Source organism: Furipterus horrens, unplaced genomic scaffold (genome assembly GCF_987537825.1).
Source record: "Furipterus horrens unplaced genomic scaffold, mFurHor1.1.pri manual_scaffold_8, whole genome shotgun sequence".
Taxonomy (NCBI): domain Eukaryota; kingdom Metazoa; phylum Chordata; class Mammalia; order Chiroptera; family Furipteridae; genus Furipterus; species Furipterus horrens.
In genome coordinates, this window is record NW_028327178.1 from 10,363,455 (window position 1) to 10,387,453 (window position 23,999).

A 23,999-nucleotide genomic window follows, 5' to 3' on the forward strand; every position below is an offset into this window, starting at 1 on the left:
CCAGATGGTTGCCTGTAGCTTTCATACTTTGGTTGATGGCTTTTAAACCTACAAAATCGTTTTCAGGTCATGGTCAAGCCATGAAAACCTCCCGTCTTCCTGTCCACCTGCTAAAGCTTCTTGCTCTCCTGATTGCAATTTTTGTGACATTTTATCTCAGACAATTGTACTTTTTGATAACTTGGGGAAAACAAAAATTACTTGAATAAGGGATTGCCAGATCCGCTGCATCACAGAGACTCGGGGGTCTTTGTAAAGAACATAATGGTTGTGAATATTAAGATGTGATTATCTCTTCTTGCCCATGTGCTCCTCTCTGGGAGATGGTAAGCAAACGATTATACTGGGGATCTTTGTATGAATACGATTTAATGTGAAATCACCACTTGCAACTTTTTAGATCTGTGTGTTGCCTGTTTAATATATTTCTTTTGAAGTTTAAAAAGAGTTTTCGAGCCACTGTTAATTTCAGTTGGATAACATTTTGTCAAGTGTTTTTTTCTGATTGCTATTTGATGCTAGCTGGGATTCCAGAAATGACTTTGACCTTATTCAAATAAAGAAATATTTTAGTAATTGTACTTTTTCCTTCATTGGTCTCCAGCAGTGAGTAGCTATTTATTTTCCACACAGGCCCTGGTTTGTGATAGTATTTCATTTGTGATGCGCTGTGCACTCTGCGCTGGGCAGAATGCCGCCTGCAGAATCCACACTGGGAAGCATAAAAGGAGATGTAGAAAAGGTAATGGATAAACGCTAACCCTTGCTGGTCATGAAAAAACAAATTAATTAACAATCAATATGACGTTTTCGCTTTTAATTACCAAATACTGGTAAAAGTATAGTTAATTTGGACTTTTAGTCCTTACTAATGGCAGTTTAAAAAATCTTCTAATCTTTTTTAGCAAGAACCATTTTTAACCAAGGAATTCTAATTCTCAGAGTCCATGCCATATAAGAAAGAAAGGCTGGAGCTTCGGGGTCAGACAAACCTGGATTTGAATTTGGCTCTGTCACTCAGTAAAGATGGCCTTCAGTTTCCTCACACCCCTTACCTCCCACGCTGGTAGCACCATAAACGAGGATTCTTGTACAGTGGTTTCAGGAAACGGGCAGGCTGAGGTAATGGACCCCTCTTCTGAGAAATAATGGATAAAATAAAAGGTTTACATAAATCAGATGGGTTTGAAAGAAGCCAAAGGAAACTGAAAGCCTGATGAGGGAACCCGTGGGGATGGTGTGGTGGACTCTCGATGCTGTAGAGGCCCTGGACACTTATCAGGGCACTGGGGACGTGGCCTTGCAGGCCATGGTAAAGACCTGGGCCTTTATTCGGGCAGGATAAGAAGCCTTTGACGGAGTAACACAGGGTGGTCCCGTTTCACAGATCCTGGGGTATTTCCCTTTCTGGAGGAATGAATCATTCTGCACACAGCAGGAAATACTGGATGTCCAAGTAGAAAGGTCAGTGTAATTGTGGAATAAAAAGATTTTAAAGACATCCCATTGTCAGTGGAATCATCTGTTGGAGAGACATCGAGACATTTGTTTTCATAAAACAATACCAGAGAGTATTCAGTTGTTGCACGATGTAGCTACCCCCTGAGGGTGTCATGCTTGACATGCTACCCCCATCCACCCACACACATAGAGAAGGCCAAGACAGGGAGAGTCTACTTTACAAACACTTTAGAGTTTAGAATTGACACCACTACCATTAATATTTCCCAATTCCTAATAAAGTGGAATTTTAGGTTTTATAATAAATATAAATGATTTCATAACATAATACAATATAATGAAATGGATTTTTATTATTTTGGTTTTTTATTTTGTTTTTTAAGGGATAATACTAACCCTCTGATTCAGACCTAACAAATCCAAGTTGGCTTTGAGGATTTTATTTTCTTATATAGGGCCGATCTTCAGCAGATTGTCCTTGTCTTTGGGAAATAAAGGGATATTTTCAATGTCATGAGACACCTATGCAGTATTTTCTAAGGGGAAGTTGCGCTGAACTGGGAAGCAAAACAACAGACAAATAAAGGCGCTCTGGCTTTTTATCACCTGAGAAGTTCCGTAAGGCCTTACTAATGAGTAGCGCTCCTCGGTGGAGATGAAATACAGTAACTTCCATCATGGTTTGCAGGTTGAGTTCCAGGCAACGCAACTAAAAGTGATAGTGGAGCTAATTATTAATGTATGTTCTCAATCCTCACTGAGCAAAGTTTCTGTTTCATCCTACATGCCTGTTAGTCTTTCAAACTGAGACCATTTTGGCAAGATGGCAACGTAGGTAAACACAGCTCGCCTCCTCGAACAACCATATCGAAATTACATTTAAAATATAGAACAATCATCACTCGGAACTATCAGAAATCTGGTGAATGGAAGTCTGACAACTATGAAAAGAAACCACATTCATTCAGACTGGTAGGAGGAGACATGAAATGGGCTCGTCCCACATCCACGTGAAGTGGATAAAAATTCAGGAAGGTTATCTTGGGAGCAAGGGGTCCAAGCCCCACACCAGGCCCCCCAGCTCAGGGTTCTAGTGCCAGGAAGAAAAGCTCCCATAACTTCTGGCTGCAAAAACTAGTGGGGATTGAGTTGGAAGGAACTGGGGTCCGAAGCAGTTCCTCTTAAAGAACCCACACAAGGACTTAACCAGACACTCCCTTTGAGCTCCAGCACCTGGGTAGCAGGTTGAAAGACCAGGGAGGAGCTGAAGTGTCTGGCATCAAGGCGAGAGATAGGGGACAGCTTTTTTCCAGACAGAAAGGTGGGCAGAGGTCATTGTTCCTTTTCTGAACCCTTCCCCCGCATTGCCGAAGAACCGGAAGGCTGGTGCCATATCTCAGACTCCATCAACCTGGCTAACACTGTTTGCCCCACCCTAGAGATCCACAGAGACCCTGTCCCACGCACCTTACGTGTCCATCCAGGCTTCTTTTCCATATGAATGGCTGGTCTTGGCTCATGCTTCCCAACTTCCTAAATCCTCTCAAACAAGCAACAGCTGGCTTCAATGAGCCCACAGCCCTCATACCTCTTGCTAAGAGGCCCCTGGCCCTGCAGTAGCAACAAACAGCCTAGATTCACAGCTTGGCTTCACCTGAGAATCTCCAAGCCCAGCACAAATAGCAGCCAGCAGCAGGTTGCTTTATAGCTCAGGCAGGGTGGCCCCAGGCAAAACAGGTTGAGGCTGACTTGGGCCTGCACCACCCCAGGAGACTCCAGAGTCTGTGCACCCAGAGGACAGCTACAGACCACATCAGAACACCACTGCCCTGCCCCCACACAGCTGATCCTGCACAGAGGGTGGGTGGGGGTTAGAGGTCTGCTCACAGCCAGTCCTTGCAGCTGGCTGACCCAGGTAAATCCCTCACATTTACCTGCCAATAGCAATCAAGTCTCAACTACAAGAGGAGAGTGTACAAAGCCCACACCAAGGATGCACCTCAAGTACCCAGGTTTGGGATAGGGGAGGTTGTGCCACTAGAGCCTACAGGACAACCTACTACATTAGACCTCACTACCAAGACAGGGAGTCATAGTAGCTCTACCCAATACATAGAAACGAACACAGGGAGGCTGCCAAAATGAGGAGACAAACGTGGCCCAAATGGAAAAAAAAAAAAAAATCAAAATTCCAGAAAAAGAACTAAACTAAATGAAGATAAGCAATCTATTAGATGCAGAATTCAAACCCTGGTTATAAGGATGTTCAAGGAACTTGGTGAGGACTTCAACAATATAAAAGAAGATCCAGTCAGAAATGAAGGATACACTCATTTAAATAAAGAACAATTGACAGGGAAACAACAGTAGAGTGGATGAAGCCCAGAATCAAGTCAATGTGATTTGGAACACAGGGAAGCAAAAAACAACCAATCAGAACAAGAAGAAGAAAAAAACAATCCAAAAAACTAAGGATTGTGTAAGCAGCCTCTGGGACAATTTCAAGCGAGCCAAGGTTTGCATCTTATGGGTACCAGAAGGAGAAGAAAAAGAGCAAGAAATCAGAAACCTATTTGAAAAAATAATGAAAGAAAACTTCCCTAATTTGGTGAAGGAGATGGACATGCAAGTCCAGGAAGCACAGAGTCCCAAACAAGATGGATGCAAAGAGGCCCACACCAAGACACATCATAATTAAAATGCCAAAGGTGAAAGATAAAGAGAGAATCTTAAAAGCAGCAAGAGAAAAGCAGTTACCTACAGGGGAATTTCCATAAGACTGTCCACTGATTTCTCAAAAGAAACTTTGCAGGCTAGAAGGGATTGCCAAGAAACAGTCCCAAGTCATGAATAGCAGGGACCTACAGCCAAGATTGTTCTCCCTAGCCCTGACTGGTGTGGCTCAGTGGATTGAGCACCAGCTTGCTAATTGAAAGGTCACCAGTTTGATTCCCAGTCAGAGCACATGCTTCGGTTGCAGGCCAGGTCTCCAGTTGGAGGTGCACAAGAGGCAATCACAAATTGATGTTTCTTTCCCTCTCTCCCTCCCTTCCCCTCTATCTAAACATAAATTAAAATAAAATCTTAAATAATTTTAAAAAAAGAAGATTGCTCTACCCAGCAAAGCTATCATTTAGAATCAAAGGGCAGATAAAGAACTTCCCAGAAAAGAAAAAAACTAAAGGAGCTCATCATCACCTAAACATTATTATATTATTATAGGAAATGCTAAAGGGACTTATTTAAGAAAAAGAAGAAGATCAAAACTATGAACACTAAAATGGCAATAAATACATATCTATCAACAATTGAATCTAAAAAACAAACTGAACAAACAAGAAGAACAGAGACAGAATGATGGATATGGAGAGGGTTTGGATGGTTGCCAGATGGGAGGAGAGTATGGGGGATGGGTGAAGAGGTGAGAAGATAAAATACAAATTGGTGGTTACAGTATAGCCGTAGGGATGTCAAGTACAGTACAGGAAATGGAGCAGCCCAAGAACCTATATGCATGACCCATGGACATAAACAAAGGTGTGAGGACTGCCTGAAGGAGTGGGGGTTGCTGAGTGAAGGAGGTAAAGGGGGAGGGGGGCAGGGAATTGGGGCAACTAATAGCATAATCAATAAAATTAAATTAAAATTAAAAAGATTGATAATAAAAGAGTATAAACTACAGGCAGACCTATAGCTTAAAATATTCTGAGTAAAAAAAAAAGACCATTTTAGTAACATTTTTAAATAGGTTAGCAATTTATTTAAGATATCTTAAATAAATAGAACAAGCATTTTAAGCAAAAATCCTGATTATATAGTCCTGTGCAACCTGAAGGACGGTGTTCTGTTTCCTGGGAGGGCTCATGTCTATGGACAAAAGAATAAGCATAAGTTACAGATAGCCCACACCCTCTCAGGCCGGCTTTGGAATGCTTTAATGAGAAAGATACTAGTGTAGATTAAAGTCTTAGCCATACTGTTCCTCCCTTGACCGGAGGAGCACCATGATCATTGAGAATCTGGTGAGTGACAGACCATTGACAACGGTTTTCTCCAAGTACACCACCGAGCTTAAAGAGAGCACCCAGGAACTGGACTTTCTGCAAGAGGAATAGGTAGCCCGTTACACACTGATGACGTGACCCACATATGTTCTTCCTCTCTGGATGAGAACGCTGAGAGTGTCCGGAGCATCCCTTCCAGGTAGAAGTGTAACATTTCGGTGCAGAAGGCTGGCACAACCTTCCAGATGGAAATTACGGAGCAGCCGGCCCTCCCTTTGGACTTGCCCCCCTTGGGCATTTATGTAAGGGACATGGTAACCACGGAAGCAGGACAGAACCCAAGCAAGCCAAAGGCAAATCCTTGCATTGGCCTTACAAGTCCAATGGGATAAAATGATAGATCGAAGGATTATTTTTGCTTAATGAAGCATTTTGGATTTTGAGTCTCATTGGACTCAGATTTCAACAGGATATTATGCTCTAGGGCTGGAAATTTGGAAATTCCACTATAGCCATATAATGTCAGCTGTGATGAATTTAATTGAAGCAGAAGCCCTGCTGTGCTTATAATTTAAATTTTAGAAATGGGTGGGGAGGGAGTCGGAGAGAACGGGGATCTGAAATTAGCTCAGTGTATGAATTCAGAAAGCGGTCGGTTTCATCTGATTGTACGGCTCAGTAATCTGCACCATCTGCCTCTGCCCACAAGCTCGCCCGCCTCTCTAATCCAGCTTACAGCCCGCAAACCGCTCCGCTCTGCCAGCACGCCCTTGAAGAGACCAGGCTGTGCAAAGTCCTGTGCTCCTAAATGCGTGGCTGTCATTGAGGATATTTGGAGATTTTGTCTTTTCTTCTTCTTCTTCTTCTGATTTTGTCTGGGTTTTGGTTTTCTTTTCCTGGGGCAGAACCAATGGCTTTCTTTATGAAAACTATGATAAGTAACCAGGTAAAGAATTTAGGATTTGGTGGCGGGTCTGAAGACAAAAAAGAAGAAGGCGGGGCCTCGGATCCTGCCGCAGCCCAAGGGATGACTAGAGAGGAATATGAGGAATATCAGAAGCAAGTGATTGAGGAGAAGTGAGTACACGCAACTTTATTGCTTTTAAGAGCAAAGAGAAACTCATGCCGGCCTTACCTTCACCAGCTCCCCAGTTCCTTTGTCTTTGCTCTTTGATGCCTTTGCTTGTGCTGTTTGCCTCTCACCTGTTCACTCTGCTAAAGGGAACAGTTCTGTAGCACCAGCATTACTGTGTTCTGCCTGTAAGATAGAAATGAAGAACAGTAAGTAAATCTCTATGTCGTTTTTACGGCAGCTTAACACTCTCTAAGATGGGCACATCTTAACTGACCTCAATTTAACTATTCAGATGAAAAATTGTGTGCCTGTCTTTACAGTTTTTCTGAAATTCACCCACCTGGTGAGTAGAAAGCTTTCACATCGTGAGAGTTTAGAGTTGGCACCTGGATGGGGGCCTTAAAGAATATCTCATGCAGCCTTCCTGACCTCCCATGGGAAAGAAAAGGAAAAAAGGAAGCCTAGAAAGCACAATATGACTTAGCTTCTCAAAGACTTTGTGACTGTGTATTATGAAAATGTTAAAGACACATAAAAATAGAACAGTATAATAAATACCCATATATAGGCAGATGGTTCAGATTATTGAGATCTACGATCAGATGAAACCGACCACTTTCTGGTATTTTACATATTTGCTTATAGGCAGGTTAGTTGGATAGATGACAGGTAGATCGATTGATGGATAGGACCACTTCTAAAGTAAGTTATTGTCCTCATCATACTTCACCCCTGAATACTTCAGCCATATACCTCCAAAAAATAAGGACGTTCTCCTGGCTATAGAAAATGTAATAAAAATAAAATACTAGTAACATTTTAGTTGGGTATTATGGAGTGTGAATATCAATAAGTTTTTCACTGCTAAAGACTGATCTTTAAATAAGTGCAACTATATGTAATTTTTAAGTTCAAGGTAGAATTAATTTAAGATTCTTTAAGTAATCAACTAAGAATTGAAACATCAACCATGAGGTTAATGTTCATTATATGTTACAAAAGAAAAACCATTTTGCCACCATGGCTATTTGCTAACGATCAAGTACATAATAATTGCCTAAGTTATTGCTAAGATGATTATAAGTGAAAAGGTCAATGACTGGAGGAAACTAAGAAAGTACAAAGGCCTACATTTAATGGAAACCTTATCTATTGTATTTTCTCTGAAAGAAAGAATGGCTTAGTAACTACCTAGAGTGGTATTATGCTTGGCTCTACAGTAAATGAAAGTCAGTTTAAAAAAGTAAATACCTGCAAAAAGGATGTCATTGCTAAGGTAATACTTGGCGGGGCGGGGGAGGTGGAGTAGCATTCCTTGAACATTAGCTAGTTTTGCCTATGGCACATTAAAAAACAAGTATAATGAAGGAACAGAAGTAGAACAATGGCACCAAATGTTCTCAGCTCAAGTGGGCTTATAAAAAGAAAATGGTCAGAAATTTAGATTATGTACCTGATCCTATAAAATATTTAATATGTCTAAGCAATGAATTTGTTGGCAGATATAACATCTGTTTGATTAACTAATGTCCTGGTTTCCCTTAATTTTATTTCTGGACAGATCAAAGACCCAAACACCCAAATGGTATGGTCAATCAGTGGATGCAATTGTTTGCCAACTACTCATTTGTGTGTGTGTGTGTATGTGTTGTGTATTATAAATCCATGTAGTCACCTAATATAAGAAATAATAGCAAGACAATGGAGCCAGCCTGCTTCCCCGTGGCAAGAGCTACATCACCAAGAATAGAACATAAAGAAGTAGGCATTAAAATGATTCATCACAAGTTACATGTAGAGAGAGCTATAGACATCATGGTATCTATAATCATTAAAATGAATACTAGCAAACAGAAGCCTTCTAAACTTGCCCTCCTCATTTTAGAGAAATAGTGGGATTGACTCCACTCGTTGTAAATCAAAATCTACTTAACAACGTACTCTATTGCATTTATTTTTATTTTACTTCTATGTTCTGAGCTTTTCACTACTGATAACAGTAATACTGAAAGAGGTCTACACCTAAATAGAATATTTAGAAAGGTCTAAATAAAACAACAATCTGTTCATCCCTCCATGCCTCTCACTTATATTAAACCATCCCTTTACGTTAGCTATCATACAACAATTGCTACAGTTCCATTTGTAACTTGAACTCTGATATGTATCCCAGGCCAAAACATAAAAGCTAAAATTACAAAGCACTTAAGAAAAGCATAGAATATTTTTGCAACTTGGAAGTAGGCCAAGATTTCTTAAACATGACTCTAAAAGCAATAACCACAAGGTTTTTAAATGACAAATTAGATGTTAGCAAAAGTAACCTGTGCATCAGAAGACGCCATTAAGAAAATAAATAGGCAAGACACAGAGAAAATAATTGTAAAACATACCTACAAAGGACTGGGCTCAAGAATATATAAAGAATTTCTACAACTCAATAATAAAAGGAAAAAAATGAGGGAAAGAGTTGAACATATACTTCACAAAGGTGTTACAAATGGCCAATTAGTACCTGAAAAAAAACACAATATCATTAGTCATCATAGAAAGGAAAATTAAAATCACATGCAGGTACCATACATACATACCAACGAGCCTGAATGTGAATAACTAGAATTCTTCTGGTTAATGAAATGTAAGACAGTATAACCACTTTGGAAAAGGTTTGACAATTTCTGATAAAACAACATTTTATCAGCCAAATTACCCTATTGCTTCGTAATTCCATGCCTAGATATTACCTAGGAGAAGTGAATACACATGTTCACAAAAAGACTTGTACAAAAGTGTTCATAGCAGCTTCATTCACAGTCGCCCAGAACAGGAAATGGCCCAGGTGTCCATCAACAGCAGAATGAATAAACAAACGTGATATATCCATACAGTAGAATATACTCAGTAATAAAAAGGAACTAACCACTGATAAATTAAAAACCTGGCTAAATCTCAAAAGCTTTTTACACTGAGCGAAAGGAGCCTTATACAAAAGGCTGCATAGTTCATGGCTGCCTTTGTGTGAAGTCCTAGAACAGGTGAAACCAATCTATGATGGAGACAAGACCGTGGCTGGCTCTAGGACTGAGTAATAGGCGTTGTTTGGGAATGGGGATGAGGGAATGTACTCAGGTGACAATAATGTTTTTTCTTTCTTAATAGGTGTTTGGGTCACACAGAAATAGAACCGATAGGACAAGATGATAGAGATGGATAGATCAATAGATCGATAGATAGATATAGATAATTGATAGATAAAACAAATATATAACTGTAATTGGTGGTGTGCATATTAAAGTGTTTGGGGGAAAGAGTACTGATTTTTATAACTTTGAAATGAATCAAAAATAAGGTGGATAAATGCATGGTTAGAGGGAGATAAATATATGATAAAACACATCTAGTAAGATGCTTACTATAGGATCTAGAGGGTGAGCATCTGGGTTTCACTGTAAAATTCCTTTAACTTTTCTGTATGTTTGAAATTTTTCATAATAAAATATTGGGAGGGGAAAAAAAAAAAAAAAAACACTTGCTTCTGCCCATGCCACAGGTCATTGATGTCATGGGTAAGTCACTTACTCTATTTCCCTCTCCAAAACTAGCAGGCTGAACCCAGTGTTCCCTCCTGCCTAGTCCAGGCCTGGCATTCTGTGGCGGGCAGATAGTTCAGGGAGTGCCGGAGCCCAGGGCCTGGGGATGAACAATTTCATGTGGGTGCTTCCCGTCCAGCCCTGCCTTCAGCCAGCCTTCCTTGTCGTGGTTAAGATGATTTCAAAGCTTGCAGTCAAGAATAGAAACCGGTTTAGCCACCTGAAAATGAAAACAGAGGGGTTATCTTAATGCAAATAATGCTTCATGCAAAGATGCTTCACCAAACCCATGAGCAGAAAGAAATCCCATCAGGCCTCACTGGGGCCTAAACCAGAGAGCTGTTGCAAAGCCACGAGCCCCTCTTCCACCCTTGGCCATCACTTCCGTCTCCACATGGCTGGGCTGATCTTCTTTCTCAGCAGTGAGCTCACTCCTCTGCCTATCACCCCAACCACATGGCCCCTGGAAAAATGGCAGCCGATGGCCGCCACGTCCACCTGTCACAGCCCCAGCCACCCTGAGAGTCTCTGTCTTCCTCAGTCCCAATTCCCAGAGAAAAGGTTTCATTTGGCTATCTTGGCCCAGTCCAGTCCAGCCAGAGGGCAGGGCGGTATGTGTAAATTCAGTCCCCAGTGATGCACTTCCGTGGGTGGGGGCAGTATTGGGAACTTTGTAGACACCCCCAGGAGTGCCTGCTTCTGTCGGGATCATAAACAAGGGAGTTTATTTGAAACCAGCATGATTACAAGTTCAGTTAAGGGTCCCTAGAGCACTTCACAACCTACCCCACTTTCTTTGGGGTGCCCCCTTTCAAACAGGGAAAGGACTCCCCAGACAGGAGTGACAGGGAAGAAAAACGGCTCTCTGTTACATCCCGAAATACCACGTGCCCCCAAAGCACCCCCAGCTCTGCATGTTTTAGCTGGCTGAAGAAATCACTCACAGGTTGTTAGAAACGTAGCTCCACGCTCTAACCCCCAGGTCTTTGGCAACTTCAGAAGGTGTAGACCGGTGTGAGGTCCTTCCTCTGAGCAGGGGCCCAGAAGTCCTCAGCTTTCTGTGTCTTTTGATCCTTTCTTCTTTTGCTTTCAGGATGGAAAGAGATGCTGCATTTACACAAAAGAAGGCAGAGAGGGCATGCCTCAGAGTTCACCTCAGAGACAAGTACAGACTGCCAAAGGTGAGCCATGCTTAACACAGTAATTATCCAGCCACTTCTTACACAATTAAAAAATGGAGCGCAGTGACATGGGTTAAAAATGCAACAACTCGAGGTCCCTGAACCTCAAAGACCTGACCTTTGGATCGTTTGCTTCCTTTACCGTGAGCCAGTGGTCTTGTTCACCTCCAGATCCTCAGGGGTGAACATCCCCAGGCTGAGCAGCAGGAAGATAATTCCCACGTCTCTGAGCCCAGCTGTCCTTCGGGACAAGAGCCTCTCCTACAGAGGCTGTGGGAAGAGGCCAGAATTACAGCCATGAAATGCATGTCTTCCCTGGAGAGGGGCAGGCCCTGGGGAGCAGAAGTGACCATGTCTGCATAGGGCGCTGCTTCGTGAAGCCAGCTGGGGGCTGGGAGGGGAAGCGACCATGACAAAGTCATCAAATGGTGGACAATGGAGCTCGGGATCTTTCATTGCATAATTTACCCCCTTCTCTGTACAGTTTCAAAGGCATCATGCATACGAGACCCCTCCTGATCTTTTCCTGGTCCCTGAAAGGGATCTTCGAGTTCATCTAAGAAACTAACGCCACTTTCAGCCCAGGGTGGGTTAAATAACTTTGTAAAAACCCACAGCTATTGAGTGACAGCTGGGACTGGAACTTAGGAGTGACACACAAAACGATGTGAACACTGCTCCTTTGGGCCCCAAGGTCTCTGCTCTCTCTACCCTGAATAGTCCAGGCGCCCCAAAGGTTTCAGTGCAGTTTGGAGTTCCTCGTGGCTTGAAACTGCACAAAGACCTTGGGGACAAGCTGTACTGCTCACTGTGCCCGTGAAGTGTCGCAGAATGCCACCCCCAGCAGGCAGACACGCCACTGTTCCTTCTTCTGTGCCGTCTGAGGGCTTGACCGCAGACCTGAGTCGCAAACTGAATCCCAAACACAATCCGAATAAACAGGAGAGCGTCCCTTCATCCTGCACTGCAGAGTCTGCTGTCAGGTGGGGGCGTCCTGGGCGGCTGCTATGTTGCAGCCACGTTTTGTAAGAATGGATTCTACGCACGACGCTTGGAGAATATGCCCGTGGTGTAGAAAATACTAAAAATACGAATAATACAGCTGTCTAAAGCACATGGGAGTTCTGATCCAACGCACACTACCATAAAACGGTAATGAATAGGAAGTACACCGTACAAAATAAACATTTTGGGGAGAATATGACCCATCACGTTCCACTTTGCTCAGTTATCCCCAGATGTGGCCCACGCCCCGACCTCAACGCCGCATCTTGGGCACGACGTCCAGCCCCCGCCTGGGGCGTGTCCGCTGCCTCCCGTGGCTGTCACCGGTTTCCTGTTCCCCCACACACACCCGCCCGGTGGGGGCTCTGGGTGCAGCGGGCCTTCAACAGCTTCCGAGGCTAGAAAGGGGCGCTGGGGTGCAGCCGCATCCCCCGGCCCCGCGATCAGACCTCGGCGACAGCTTCCCGTCTGTGCAGTTTTGCGGTTCGGCCACTCCTGTCCAAGCCTGGCGCTGGCTTGGTGAGGGGCGCACCGCGGAGGCAGCTTGCGGGGACCGGATTCCAGGCCCCTCGCGCCCCCTGGCGTCCCCCGTCGCAGCGGGCGCAGGGAGCCCCAGGGAAATGCGCCCTGGCTGTGACTGTTTGTAGTTCTTATGCGGGGACCCTGGGTTGTAGGAGATAGTGGGAGTCCTCTCTTCGAGGTGCGCATTTTATTCTAAAGTGGTTGCTGTGCTAGCAAGCCTGGAAGAGCCTGGTGGACCCTTCTAGGAGAAGCTGTCACAAAGCAGCAGGTGGCAGCTCCTGAGAGGGACCTGGGTGGGGACAGGCTGGGAGGGGGCATCAGCCAGGACAGCGGCTTTAGCTGTCTCCACAGCAGCGAGGATGGCGAGGGTCTGGAAATGACTGGGAGGGATTGTGGAATTGGGGTGCGCAGCATTGAGAGGAGGTGGCTTTGGGGAAATGACGGCCGTGGGGAGAGTCATGGCCCGGGCCTTGAATGCCATGCTTTGATTCGCACAGTGGCTCAAGTGCATCATCTGGAGGGGCTCCCGGTTAGGGAACTGTGTGTAACTGGTAAGTCTCCCTCTGACTATGCAGAAGAACCCTTCAGAGTGCCATCCAAAACCACGATGGAAATTAACGTGGTAGGTTCTCATTTCCTATTTGTTCCCATAAGGGGCACGGAGGCCCTGGAAGGCCAGGCAGTGCCCACGGGCACCAGGTGATTGGTAAAGCTCAACACCGTGGCCGTGTGTCCAGTGAGTCGAAGGGAAAGGAATGAGGGGCTGACCTGCCAGTGTTACAGTCTTGCAGCAGCAGAGGAGGGACAGAGGCCTGGGCCACCTGCTAGGCTGGAGACAGACAGCAAATGCCCACGTCACTACATACATCTCCCTCATGGGCTGGCATCTTTTTTAAAAGTATATTTTATTGATTATGTTGTTACAATAGTCCAAATTTTTTTCCCTTTGCTCCCCTCTTCCCAGTACCCACCTTCCCTCCAGCAATCCCACCCTCCTTAGTTCGTGTCCATGGGTCGTGCATATAAGTTCTTTGGCTTCACCCTTTTCTATATTATTCTTAACTTCCCCCTGTCTGTTTTGAATCAAATAATTATGCTTCTTAGTCCCTGCACCATTTCCCCATTTCTTCCCTTTCCTCCTCCCAGCTGATAACCCTCCAAATGATCCCTATACCTACAATTCTGTTCCTATTCTGGTTTGCTTAGTTGGATCTTGTTTTTATTTTTTAGATTCAGTTGTTGAAAGTTGTGAGTCTGTTGTCATTTTAGTGTTCATACTTTTGACCCTCTTTTTCTTAAATAAGTCCCTTTAATATTTCATATAATAATGGCTTGGTGATGATGAACTCTTTTAGCTTTACCTTGTCTGGAAAGCACTTCATCTGCCCTTCCATTCTAAATGATAACTTTGCTGGATAGAGTAGGTTTTTGCTTTTCATCACATTGAATACTTTTTGCCAGTCCCTTCTAGACTGCAAAGTTTCTTTTGAGAAATCAGCTGATAGTCCTATAGGCACCCCTTTGTAGGTAACTCTCTGCTTTTCTCTTGCTGCTTTTAAGATTCTCTCTTTATCTTGAAACTTTGGCAGTTTAATTATGATGTGTCTTGGTGTGGTCCTCTTTGGGTCTAGCTTGTTTGGAACTCTCTATGCTTCCTGGACTTGTATGTCTATTTCCTTCACCAAATTTGGGAAGTTTTCCTTCATTATTTTTTCACATAAGCTTTTTATTTCTTGCTTTTCCTCTTCTTCTGGCACCCATATAATTCAGATGTTGGCATGTTTAAAGTTGTCCCAAAAGTTCCTGAACCTCTCCTCACTTTTTTCAATTCTTGTTTCCTCATTTTGTACTGGTGGGCTGTTATTATCTTCCTTATGTTCCAGGTCTTAATTTGAACCCCAGTTTCCTTCTCTTCACCATTAGTTTTATGTGAATTTTCCTTCGTTTCATTTAGCATAGCTTTTGCTTCTTCCCTTATGCATTTGCCATACTTAAGAATATTCTGTCAAGTCTGTGAGCATCTTTATCACCAGTGTTCTGAACTCTACATCTGTCAGGCTAGCTATCTCCTAGTTTGTTAGGTTAGCTATCTCCTCATCGCTTAGTTCTCCCACTGGAACCTTGATCCATTCCCTGTTTGGGCCATACTTCTCTGTCTCCTCATCCTGACATGCTCCTGTGTTTGTTTGCCTCTGTGTCTTACATAAACCTGTCACACCTGTTACATTGTGAGGGGCGGAGCCTTAGGTATGCGTCAGTGCAGGGCGACCCATTTCACCACATTGTGGTGCTGTGTGTGGGGGAAGGGTCGGAGAGGGAACAATACCACTTGCTCAGCACTTGCCCTTTTCCAGGCACTTCTCCCACTTCCATATGGGACTGGCACCTCTCTAGTGGTTACCCTGGCCGTTGTTCCCAGAGTGGGTGGGTCTGTGGATATCTAGGCCCATGGGGGCCCTTTAAACAAGCTGACTCTGCTGAGAGACTGGCAATTTCTGCTTCCACCCCAACCCCCACTGGTTTGCACAGTCAGAAGCAATGAGGCTTGATTTTCCCCATTGCTGGGACAGTGAGCTGCATGGTCTGGTCTAGTGCTGGGAGTGCTCCCCAGGTGTCCCTCCTGGCTTTTTAAAATGTGTGACTGCACTTTCTACCAGCCTGCTGCTGCCGCTGCTGCTGCCACCACCACACCGCATCCTCTCCACCCCAGCTCCACCCCTCCTACCTGTCTGGATGAGTATTTCTTCTTTATATCTTTGTGTGTTGGACTTCCATGCAGCTCAATTTTCTGGAACTTCCAGTTGTCTTTAGTTTTGAGGTAGTTGTATTTCTTCTTAGTTGTGGAGGGAGACACAGCGTGTCTGTCTAGGCCTGCATCTTGGCCGGAAGTCCTGGGCTGGCATCTTGATTATTGGACTTAATTGGTTACTTACCTGATTACTGCAATTAAAAATGGTTGTTGTTAGTGTGAAAAACAAACTGTATACATTGTTCTATGACATTTTTTATAGGGAGCTTGATCATCCATGGATTTTGGTAAAGGGGAAGGGTGTGTGTTCCTGGAACCAATCTCACACTGCTATTAAGGGAGGATTGATTTTGTGGGAGCCAAAAGTTATAGGTGGATTTTCAACTTCATGGTCTTCAAGGATCAATGTATATTAAAATTAATTTCACCTCTTCCTCTGTTTTTTAATTGACTACTGAAGATTAAGTTATAGATTTTTCCACATTATAAAAGGTGGAGAAAAAGTATGTTTACAGTTGTTCATATAAAAAATAATATAATAATTAATAAATATACTATTAGAATTTTAAAAAATGGTTGTTGTGGAATATATACAATGGAATATTATTGGACCATTAAAAAGAGGGAAATCCTGCCACTTGCGACAATATGAATGAACCTTGAAGGCATTACGCTAAATGACATAAGTCAGAGAAAGACAAATACTGTATCATTTCACTCATATGTAGAATCTTTAAAAAAAAAACTCATAGGAGAAGAGAACAAACTGGTGGTTGCCAGAGGCAAGTGGGAGGGGCAGGAAAAATGGGTGAAGAAGGTCAAAAGGACAGGCTTCCAGTTAGAAGATAAATAGGCCTTAGGGCTAAAATGTACAGCATGATGAGTGTTTTTAAAAATGGTCATCAAAAGACATTGTAGAAACATGGTATTGTCATTAACAATTAGGGATGACCTTTGGGCCAGGCAGGGTCACCTGGGGAGCCCACAGAGACCCCCTCCTCCGCCTTGCTAAGCCTCTCGCACAGGTGTGGGTGGGTTCCGGAGCCACCACGGCACTTTGGCTCCTTGACCCCAGTGTCTGAGTATTAGTTCTCTGCTTATTGAACTTCTTTTTTGTCTACAGAAAAGCACATGACATAGGTCCACACTCAGTGCGCAATCACTGAATTTATGTAAATTAAGGGACTTCCCCAAGATCACAAAGTTTGACAAACGGGCTCTCGAGCCTCCTTATTCTCCCGGTCCTTTTTCATGCCCTATTTCCCCCACACCCCCCTCACCTGTGTCTCTCCACCCAACGTGATAAACATGAGAACTGAACACAACTGTCTAACAAAAAGAAAAAAAAAATGGCTCTGGGCAGAAGGAAAGGGTCACCAGGGCCTTCTTGGGCTCCTAATAACATCCTTCCCCTCCCTCAGAGTTTGCAGAATTCTTAGCCCTGCACCATCTTATAAAGTCCATGTTGGGCAAGCCACCACACTAATAGTTAACAGTCCAGGGAGCTGGACACACTCAACATGTCCTCCAGCTAATGAGCGACGACCTGGGCACCTTGCCCACAATTCCCCAGGGTCACGCCTGGGGATGCATAGCTAGCAGGAGGTGGTCCCACGCCCTCCCCTTTACCCAGGCCCAATGGAGAGCATATTGGAGGAAAATGTCTTCCTGGGAGCTGTCAGGTCTAATGAGGATAACAGTGTCACATTTGAGACTCAGAACTCAATTTTCTAAATAAATTATTCGGCTGGTGTTTTCCATGAAACTGGCTGTCCTCGCCTGATGGCTGACTGGGGAAAGGACGCCTGGGCTGCGAGCAGGAGTAGTGCGGGTCCTCGCCCGGCAGACACACTGTAAAAGGCCCCCTCTCCAAGGTGCTTGTTTACTGCCGGTGACAATGCCACTTGTCACAACCATGTCTTTTGCTGACCACTGCAGTGATGAGGTAAGCAGTCAAATAAGTGCAGTGATCAAGTGGCAGTAATCTGAAGCACCTAGTGACATCATGTCCACGTGCACTTCCCCTCTGTAGATTTCCTCTGGTTTTCGTATCGCTAGTAATTCAAGGACCTCCGATGTTACAGGAAGCCATGATGCTCATATCAGACAGGGTCCCATTCCATTAATCCTGTATTTTTGGGTTTTTCTCTCTGTTGGCCTCTCCTTTATAAAAAAGTTGAATCTCTCTCAACGAAAACAAACTAACAGCACTTTCTGAGTAAACATGCCTTTCTGAGTGTCTCCCATAAAGGACTGGTAGCCTCTGCTCTGCTGAAACTTCTCCCTTCTGATGCTCGGCCAGATCATCCCATTATTTCTGGTCCCTCCTCGTTTCGTTAAGCACCGGTCCCTGCTCCCTCCCCGAGCCTTCTCTGTCCTCAGCTTCTGGACACCACCCTCTGGTTCTCATTCTCCTCCAACTGTTTCTTCTCTGTCTTCCTCATGGGTTACCCTCCCCCGGTCTGCCCCAAATTGTGGAATATTCCAGGGTGCTCCCTCGGATGGCTACACCTTGCTGTTGCTTTCTGCTACCACCTACCTGTGTGTGGATGTGCTGACCTCCAGCTCACACCTTCTCCCCAAACATCCCCTCTCCTTGGGGCTCCTCAAACCTCATGTCCAGAAGAGAGTCCTTCCTTATCCCTTAAGCCTGCCCTTCCTGTTGCCTTCCTCCTGGCCAGCCCTTCCTGCAGGCTGGAAACTGGAAGTCACCCTTGGCTCTTCCCTCCTTCTGCGGCAAATCACCAAGTCACCCGAATTTCACCTCCTAAATAATTCCCAACCCTCTCCCCGAGTACAGGCCCCATTGCTGTCACCTCTTTTATTACACCAGCTCTTCAGTAGCTTCCGACTTGGAGTCTTGCTCCCCTTAAAATGGCAAAGTGAGGTTCCAAAATGCAAATCTGATCCTGTTCCTCTCCTGTTATTTAAACAAACAAACAAACTTGCCATGACTTTCTGGGATGAAGTGCAAACCCCTTGGCCCGTACACCATGATGTGGCTCCTGTCCTCCCAGCCTCTCCTCTTGCCACTACCTGCCCCTTCTTCCTGTTTGTTCCCTACCCATGGCTCCCTGTGGTCCCTTTCCCTCCTGTAAGACTTTGGTCTAGTGCCAGATCTTCCAGAACCTTCCATGACCTCCCTCTCCCCGCCCTCCTCCTTATTCCTGTAAATACCCAAGTACATGTCTCTTATGTCATTGCCAGCCAGAATAGTGTCACCCTCTAGACTGGGCGCTCCTTAACAGAAAAGGGGCTCTGTTTTTCACCTTTGTGTTCAGTGCCTCATATGGTGCCTGGAATGTAGAAGTTACGCGCACGCACCTGTGTAAAACGTTTGCTGAATGGCGATGTTATTGCAGAAAAGGAAAAAAAAGAAACCACACCCAAAGAACAAAGTATCAAAAACAGTAGAAAGACTCTGTCTGCCATGAGAATTATATTAAAATAAATTTTCATGAAAAGAACAAGTCTGAATTTGACATTGTAACATAATACAAAATTATAATTTTGTATAAAATGCAAAGGCTCCTTGCCATTATAATTAAGATGTCACTTTTCTTCAACTAGAGGAAGTAGTATGTTATAATTAAAGCCACAAGATTCTGTTTAAAAACAAAGGTGCCCCTCTTCCTAGCCAATTCAAAACGTATATGTAAGTCAAGCCAAATTAATAAGCGAAAACAGCTCGATAATGAACCCTAATCCTATTAATGGCATTGTCAATCTAGGTTAGTCATTGAAAAATAATGTCATGCCCCCTGCTGAGCTCCATGATTTAGTTACACCTGGTGTTTGTCTGCTGTATTAAGGGCATCATTCAGTCTGAATAAAGATGAAGACAGAGACAGTCTATCAATAGAACTGTCTTTCAAAGTATCACGGGGAAAGCTCCATTAGAATTGAATTTAAAATTCACCTCTTAAAAAAAGATATGATTCTGCGAGCCTCTCTTTGCCTTTCTCCTTCAAATGAGGAGCTCTGGGGTCTGGCTGGTCTGCAGGACTGAGCAGCTGTGTCTTGTGGCCTGGTGGGGAGGCCATCAGAGGCCCAGCCAGGGGCCCTCTGTTCCTTCCCTCCCCATCTGGCCCCAGTTCAGTTCGCTCCTTCTCCTCACGTGCCCTTTGGGCTGAATGTCCTAAGGGGATGCGAGGAAGGGAAGAAAGAGTCCTGGACCTGCCGCAGCACAGCAGGAATTTAATACATGCTTCTTAGCTCTCTCAGTCCATCGGCACACCTACCCTGGAAGGTGGGCAGGTAGTATGTCCCCTTCGTAGACAAGAACCCCAGCTGAGAGAGAGAAAGTGACTTCCTAAGGTCGCACAGCCTGTAAATGGCAGGGCAAGATAAGACCCCAACCCTCTCGGCCCCCACTGGCTGTTTTTCTGCTAAACCTGGTGGCCGTGCTGGGTTCTCGTCCCCTGACCACCTGGCTATATAACCATCTACAATAGTTTGTCATCGTATCTCAACTTGGCCACAAGGTGAAGGCCAGTTTATCAAGATCCAGGGGGTAAAAAGTCTGGATTCAGGGTCCTGCTTACCCTTCAGTGAAAAGTCAGAAATCAGTCACAGAGAATAAGAAGGGCAGGATATGGGGCTATTTAAATAATGGGGCATTCAGCACTGGTGATTAAGAGTATAAATTGAGTTAAAAACCAAGAGATTAAAACTGAGTCTGGTCAGCTGGCATAAAAATAATTAGCTCTTAACTGTATTAAAACAATATCCCAAATTGATAAGATTTCTAGAAATGAGAAGACCTCTGAAACAGAACTTCTAAGAATACAGTGTAGCCTATAAGCCCCCTAATTGTGTGCAGGTTCCCTCCCTCTCTCCCTCCCTCCCTTCCTTCCTTCATCATGCCTTGGTTCTCAGCACCAAACCTTCGCTCCCTGGAGCTGACTCACTTTGGCTGTCATTGCAGTTACACGTGGTGGGTATAATGAGGCATTACTGCCTTTCCTGGATGTGTGAACGGTGACAAAAATGTCCCTGGTCTCCCACCCTAAGGCCTGCCAGTGGGCAGCAGAAAGACTGGACAAGACACTCATTGTCTGGATTGTAGACAGAGTTCCCTCCGCAGGGCAGCTCATTAAGCGGAGGAGGCGGCTACCCAGGGCCCTCTGCACAAATCCCACTCAGGCTGCTTAATTGCTCGCTCTGTCCCAGATCTCTCTCTTCAGGGCCGATATCCCCCACCCTCTGTCTCACTGTCCATGCCTTCTTTATCCCAGGGACCCTCTCAGCAGGGACCTTGGCCCCACGCTGCCCTTCTTCCACTAAAATATTAATAACCGCAGGCACGGTCTGTCCCAGACTTAGAAGTTTACAAATCTGTTTTTACAACGTCTCATTCAGACTGCTCAGCAAAACTCTGAGGGCGCCACCCCCACTGGGCACCAGAAGTGCAAGGGGACTTGCTCAAGGTCATGCAATGGGCAAATGACAGATAGAGGCTCGAGCCAGGTCTCCTGACTGCAAACCCCATGATCTTCCCAGTGTCATGGGCCCTCTCTGCAGGACCGTCATCTGCATCTGCATCTGCATCCGCTGCAGCTTTCTGTACACAAATGGCACCCTGGCCCCTGGCCTGTCTTCGGTCTGAGCTAGCTCACTCGGTGAGGACCCAGGGCTGACGCGGCCAGGGGTGCAGGTTGGGTTCCAGAGCACTTCATTGTGTCCTCTAGCTGCTCACTGGCCCAGTCCTACCCTGAGTCACTAGCTGTGCACAGCCCAGGCTGTGGCCAGGGAACCGGGTTCCGGTATAGAGTCACCACCAGAAGCAACTGTGCTGCTGACGGGCGGTCAGTCACCTTGTCCTTCTGGAAGGATAGTGCATACAGGACTCTGGCCGCAGCACTGACCACACCCACTGCTGCTTGAGACTGACAACTTGGGCCCCCTCCTCAGGCTACGTACCCTCCTTCACAGGGGGTGAGAAGGCTGCCGGGCCAGAGGGACAGGCCCCCACAGAGCCCACACGCCTCTCCTAGACCGCACTCTGGCTGCCCAGGACCCCGAATCTTCTGCCTGATGCACTCGGGGCCAGCCCGGGCCTCTGCACCTTGTCTGTCATCCTGAGGATGCACTGAGCTGCTGGCCTGAGCATTGCTAGGGCTGAAGAGCAGGGCAGGGCACCTGAGAACCACACGGGCCACGTTCCCAGGGAGAGACGGGGCCAGGGACTGGGAAAACGAGGACCAGGTGGTGAGCCAGGACCTCCATCAGTACGCCTCCTCTGGGCCCCACAAACTCGAGAACGGGCCTGACAAGGGCTAGGGGAAGCAGGGCCCTCTAGGGGGCTTTCTCCCAGAATTGAGGGCCTAGTAACAAACAGGAAATAAATGGGCCCCGGTTGCTAGGAAAGCTGAGCCTACTCAGCAAAAATGGGGCCATTCGCAAGCCAGAGGTGACGTACAGAGAGAGCAAGCCTTCTGCTGGGGCTGACCACGCACGCAGGAGTCACCATTACCAGGTGCACCCCCACCCCGCCTGGCCCTACTCCCTCTGAGGCCCTGGTGACAGCCCAGAGACCCTACCACCAACTAGAGGGGGAGGGGGAGGGGGACGTGTCAGAATTCCCAGGAATGCCTTTTCAAATCAGGCACATGGCGTTTCATCTGCATAAGGGAAGGCAGGTATCCCGCATCCCCTTGACCTGGGACTCGCCAGGCTGCCGTCCTACTTCCTCTCCTCCCTTTGAAACTGCCAACTGGGGCAGGTGATCTCAAGGAAGACAAGCTCTAGGGCAGGTAAATAAAAAAATAAATAGACAGGGAGGATTGGCTGAGAGCCCCTGGGGATTAACTACCTAATTAATCCCCACAACAGTTTGAGGAGGAACAAAATAATCCATTAAGCGCTTTGACCAAGTGCAGGAGAGGCTTCCCTGACCTGGGGGGGGGGGGGGGGGGTTGGCGCTGGGAGTGGACCTTGTCAGGGGTCTTCAGCAGGACCAGCATGAGATGTCGTCTTCTCTGCATCAGAAGTCTGCCCTCCAGCTGTTTCGTTACTCTGCCCAGAGACACAAACACAAGGGGGTCTGTGGAGAGGCCTCCAGCTTCTCCAAGGATCTGCTAAAGAAGTATGGAGCCTTGGATGGCTCAGACGGGAAAGGCCCTTGCAGACCCACTTTACAGGTGGAGAGTCAAGTTCACATGACTGTGCATCCATGAGGGGCCCCAGTCGAGAAGGGACAGAGGGGCAAGAGTTAAGCAAAAGTTGCTACTCAAGAGTGGTGACTAAAATGGTGGCGCACTGTCAGGCCACCATGAAAGCAAACCCCACCCTGCAGAATCAGATCAGCGAGGGCTCAGCCCGCGGCGGCGGATAGATGCCAGCCCTCAAACGGTATCGTCAGCATAACAGGGAGGGCTTCTTAAAACACAGGTTGCTGGGCCCCACTGAGGGTGTCTGGTTCAGTAGGTCTAGGGTGGGGGGGCGCTGAAAATTTGTCTTTCTAACATGTTCCTAGATGATGCTGAGGCTGCTGGGACCAGGGACCACGCTCTGAAAACCACTGTGCTAGAGGTTCTGATCCACCCAAGTGCACTGAAAGAGGGGTGTCCCCCCCAGGACCTCCAGCCTCCACAACGGCTCCCAGGCCCAGACAAGCACACCATTCCCCTCATTCCTCAACAGACCTTTATTTTCCTGCTGCTGTGAATGTCTGTCTGTCTGTCTGTCTGTTCTGGAGTGGTCTCTCCATCTCTGCATTTGTTTTTCTGCATAGAGTGAAATGGATGAGAACCAAATCCATATGGCCGGAGATGACGTGGAGCTGCCTGAAGATCTCCAGAAAATGGTAGATGAAGACCAAGAAGAGGAAGAAGATAAGGATTCTATTCTTGGGCAGTTACAGAATCTTCAGAACATGGATTTGGATACCATAAAAGAAAAGGCCCAGGCCACCTTCACAGGAATCAAGCAGACGGCGGAGCAGAAGTGCTCTGTGATGTGAGGGGTGAGCAAGGGTGGACGAGGGGCCGAGGCAGAGGGGACCACTGTCTTAAGGAATGCTTTTGAGCAGCACATACTTCAATGTAGTGAACGGGGTCAGAAAAACCACGATGACAAAACTCTACAAACACATTCACAACACCTTGATGTCCTAACTGGTCCCGGTAGAATGTTTAGCTAGCACCTGGCAGCAGAAAACGATACTTTCCTTTTTGTTATAAATGTGGCTAAGCGTGGGATTTCTGCTGTGAACGATGCAGAACACGTATCTACTTAAGACGTCCAGGATAGCCAAAAAGAAACAAAAGCAAATAGGATTTCCTGTTCGACTTCCTTCCTTAGAGCGTAAGGTCTCACCTTGTCCAGTCAATAGCGTGACTCCAGGTCCCTTCAGAGATGGAAGGTCATGATGCCACCAGGAGCCCACCAGCAAGCAAAGACCACACCACC

At 45.8% G+C, this 23,999-nt stretch overlaps 1 protein-coding gene across 1 annotated transcript; it reads left to right on the forward strand.

Annotated features, from left to right (window-relative positions):
* The first annotated feature begins 6,247 nt into the window (after positions 1 to 6,247).
* On the forward strand, positions 6,248 to 23,583 carry CPLX4 (complexin 4). The gene is made up of 3 exons (XM_090285077.1): positions 6,248 to 6,542; positions 11,224 to 11,311; positions 23,323 to 23,583. The coding sequence occupies exons 1-3, from the start codon at positions 6,376 to 6,378 to the stop codon at positions 23,548 to 23,550; spliced, it is 483 nt and encodes a 160-aa protein (XP_090141203.1). The 5' UTR covers positions 6,248 to 6,375; the 3' UTR covers positions 23,551 to 23,583.
* Positions 23,584 to 23,999: the final 416 nt, after the last annotated feature.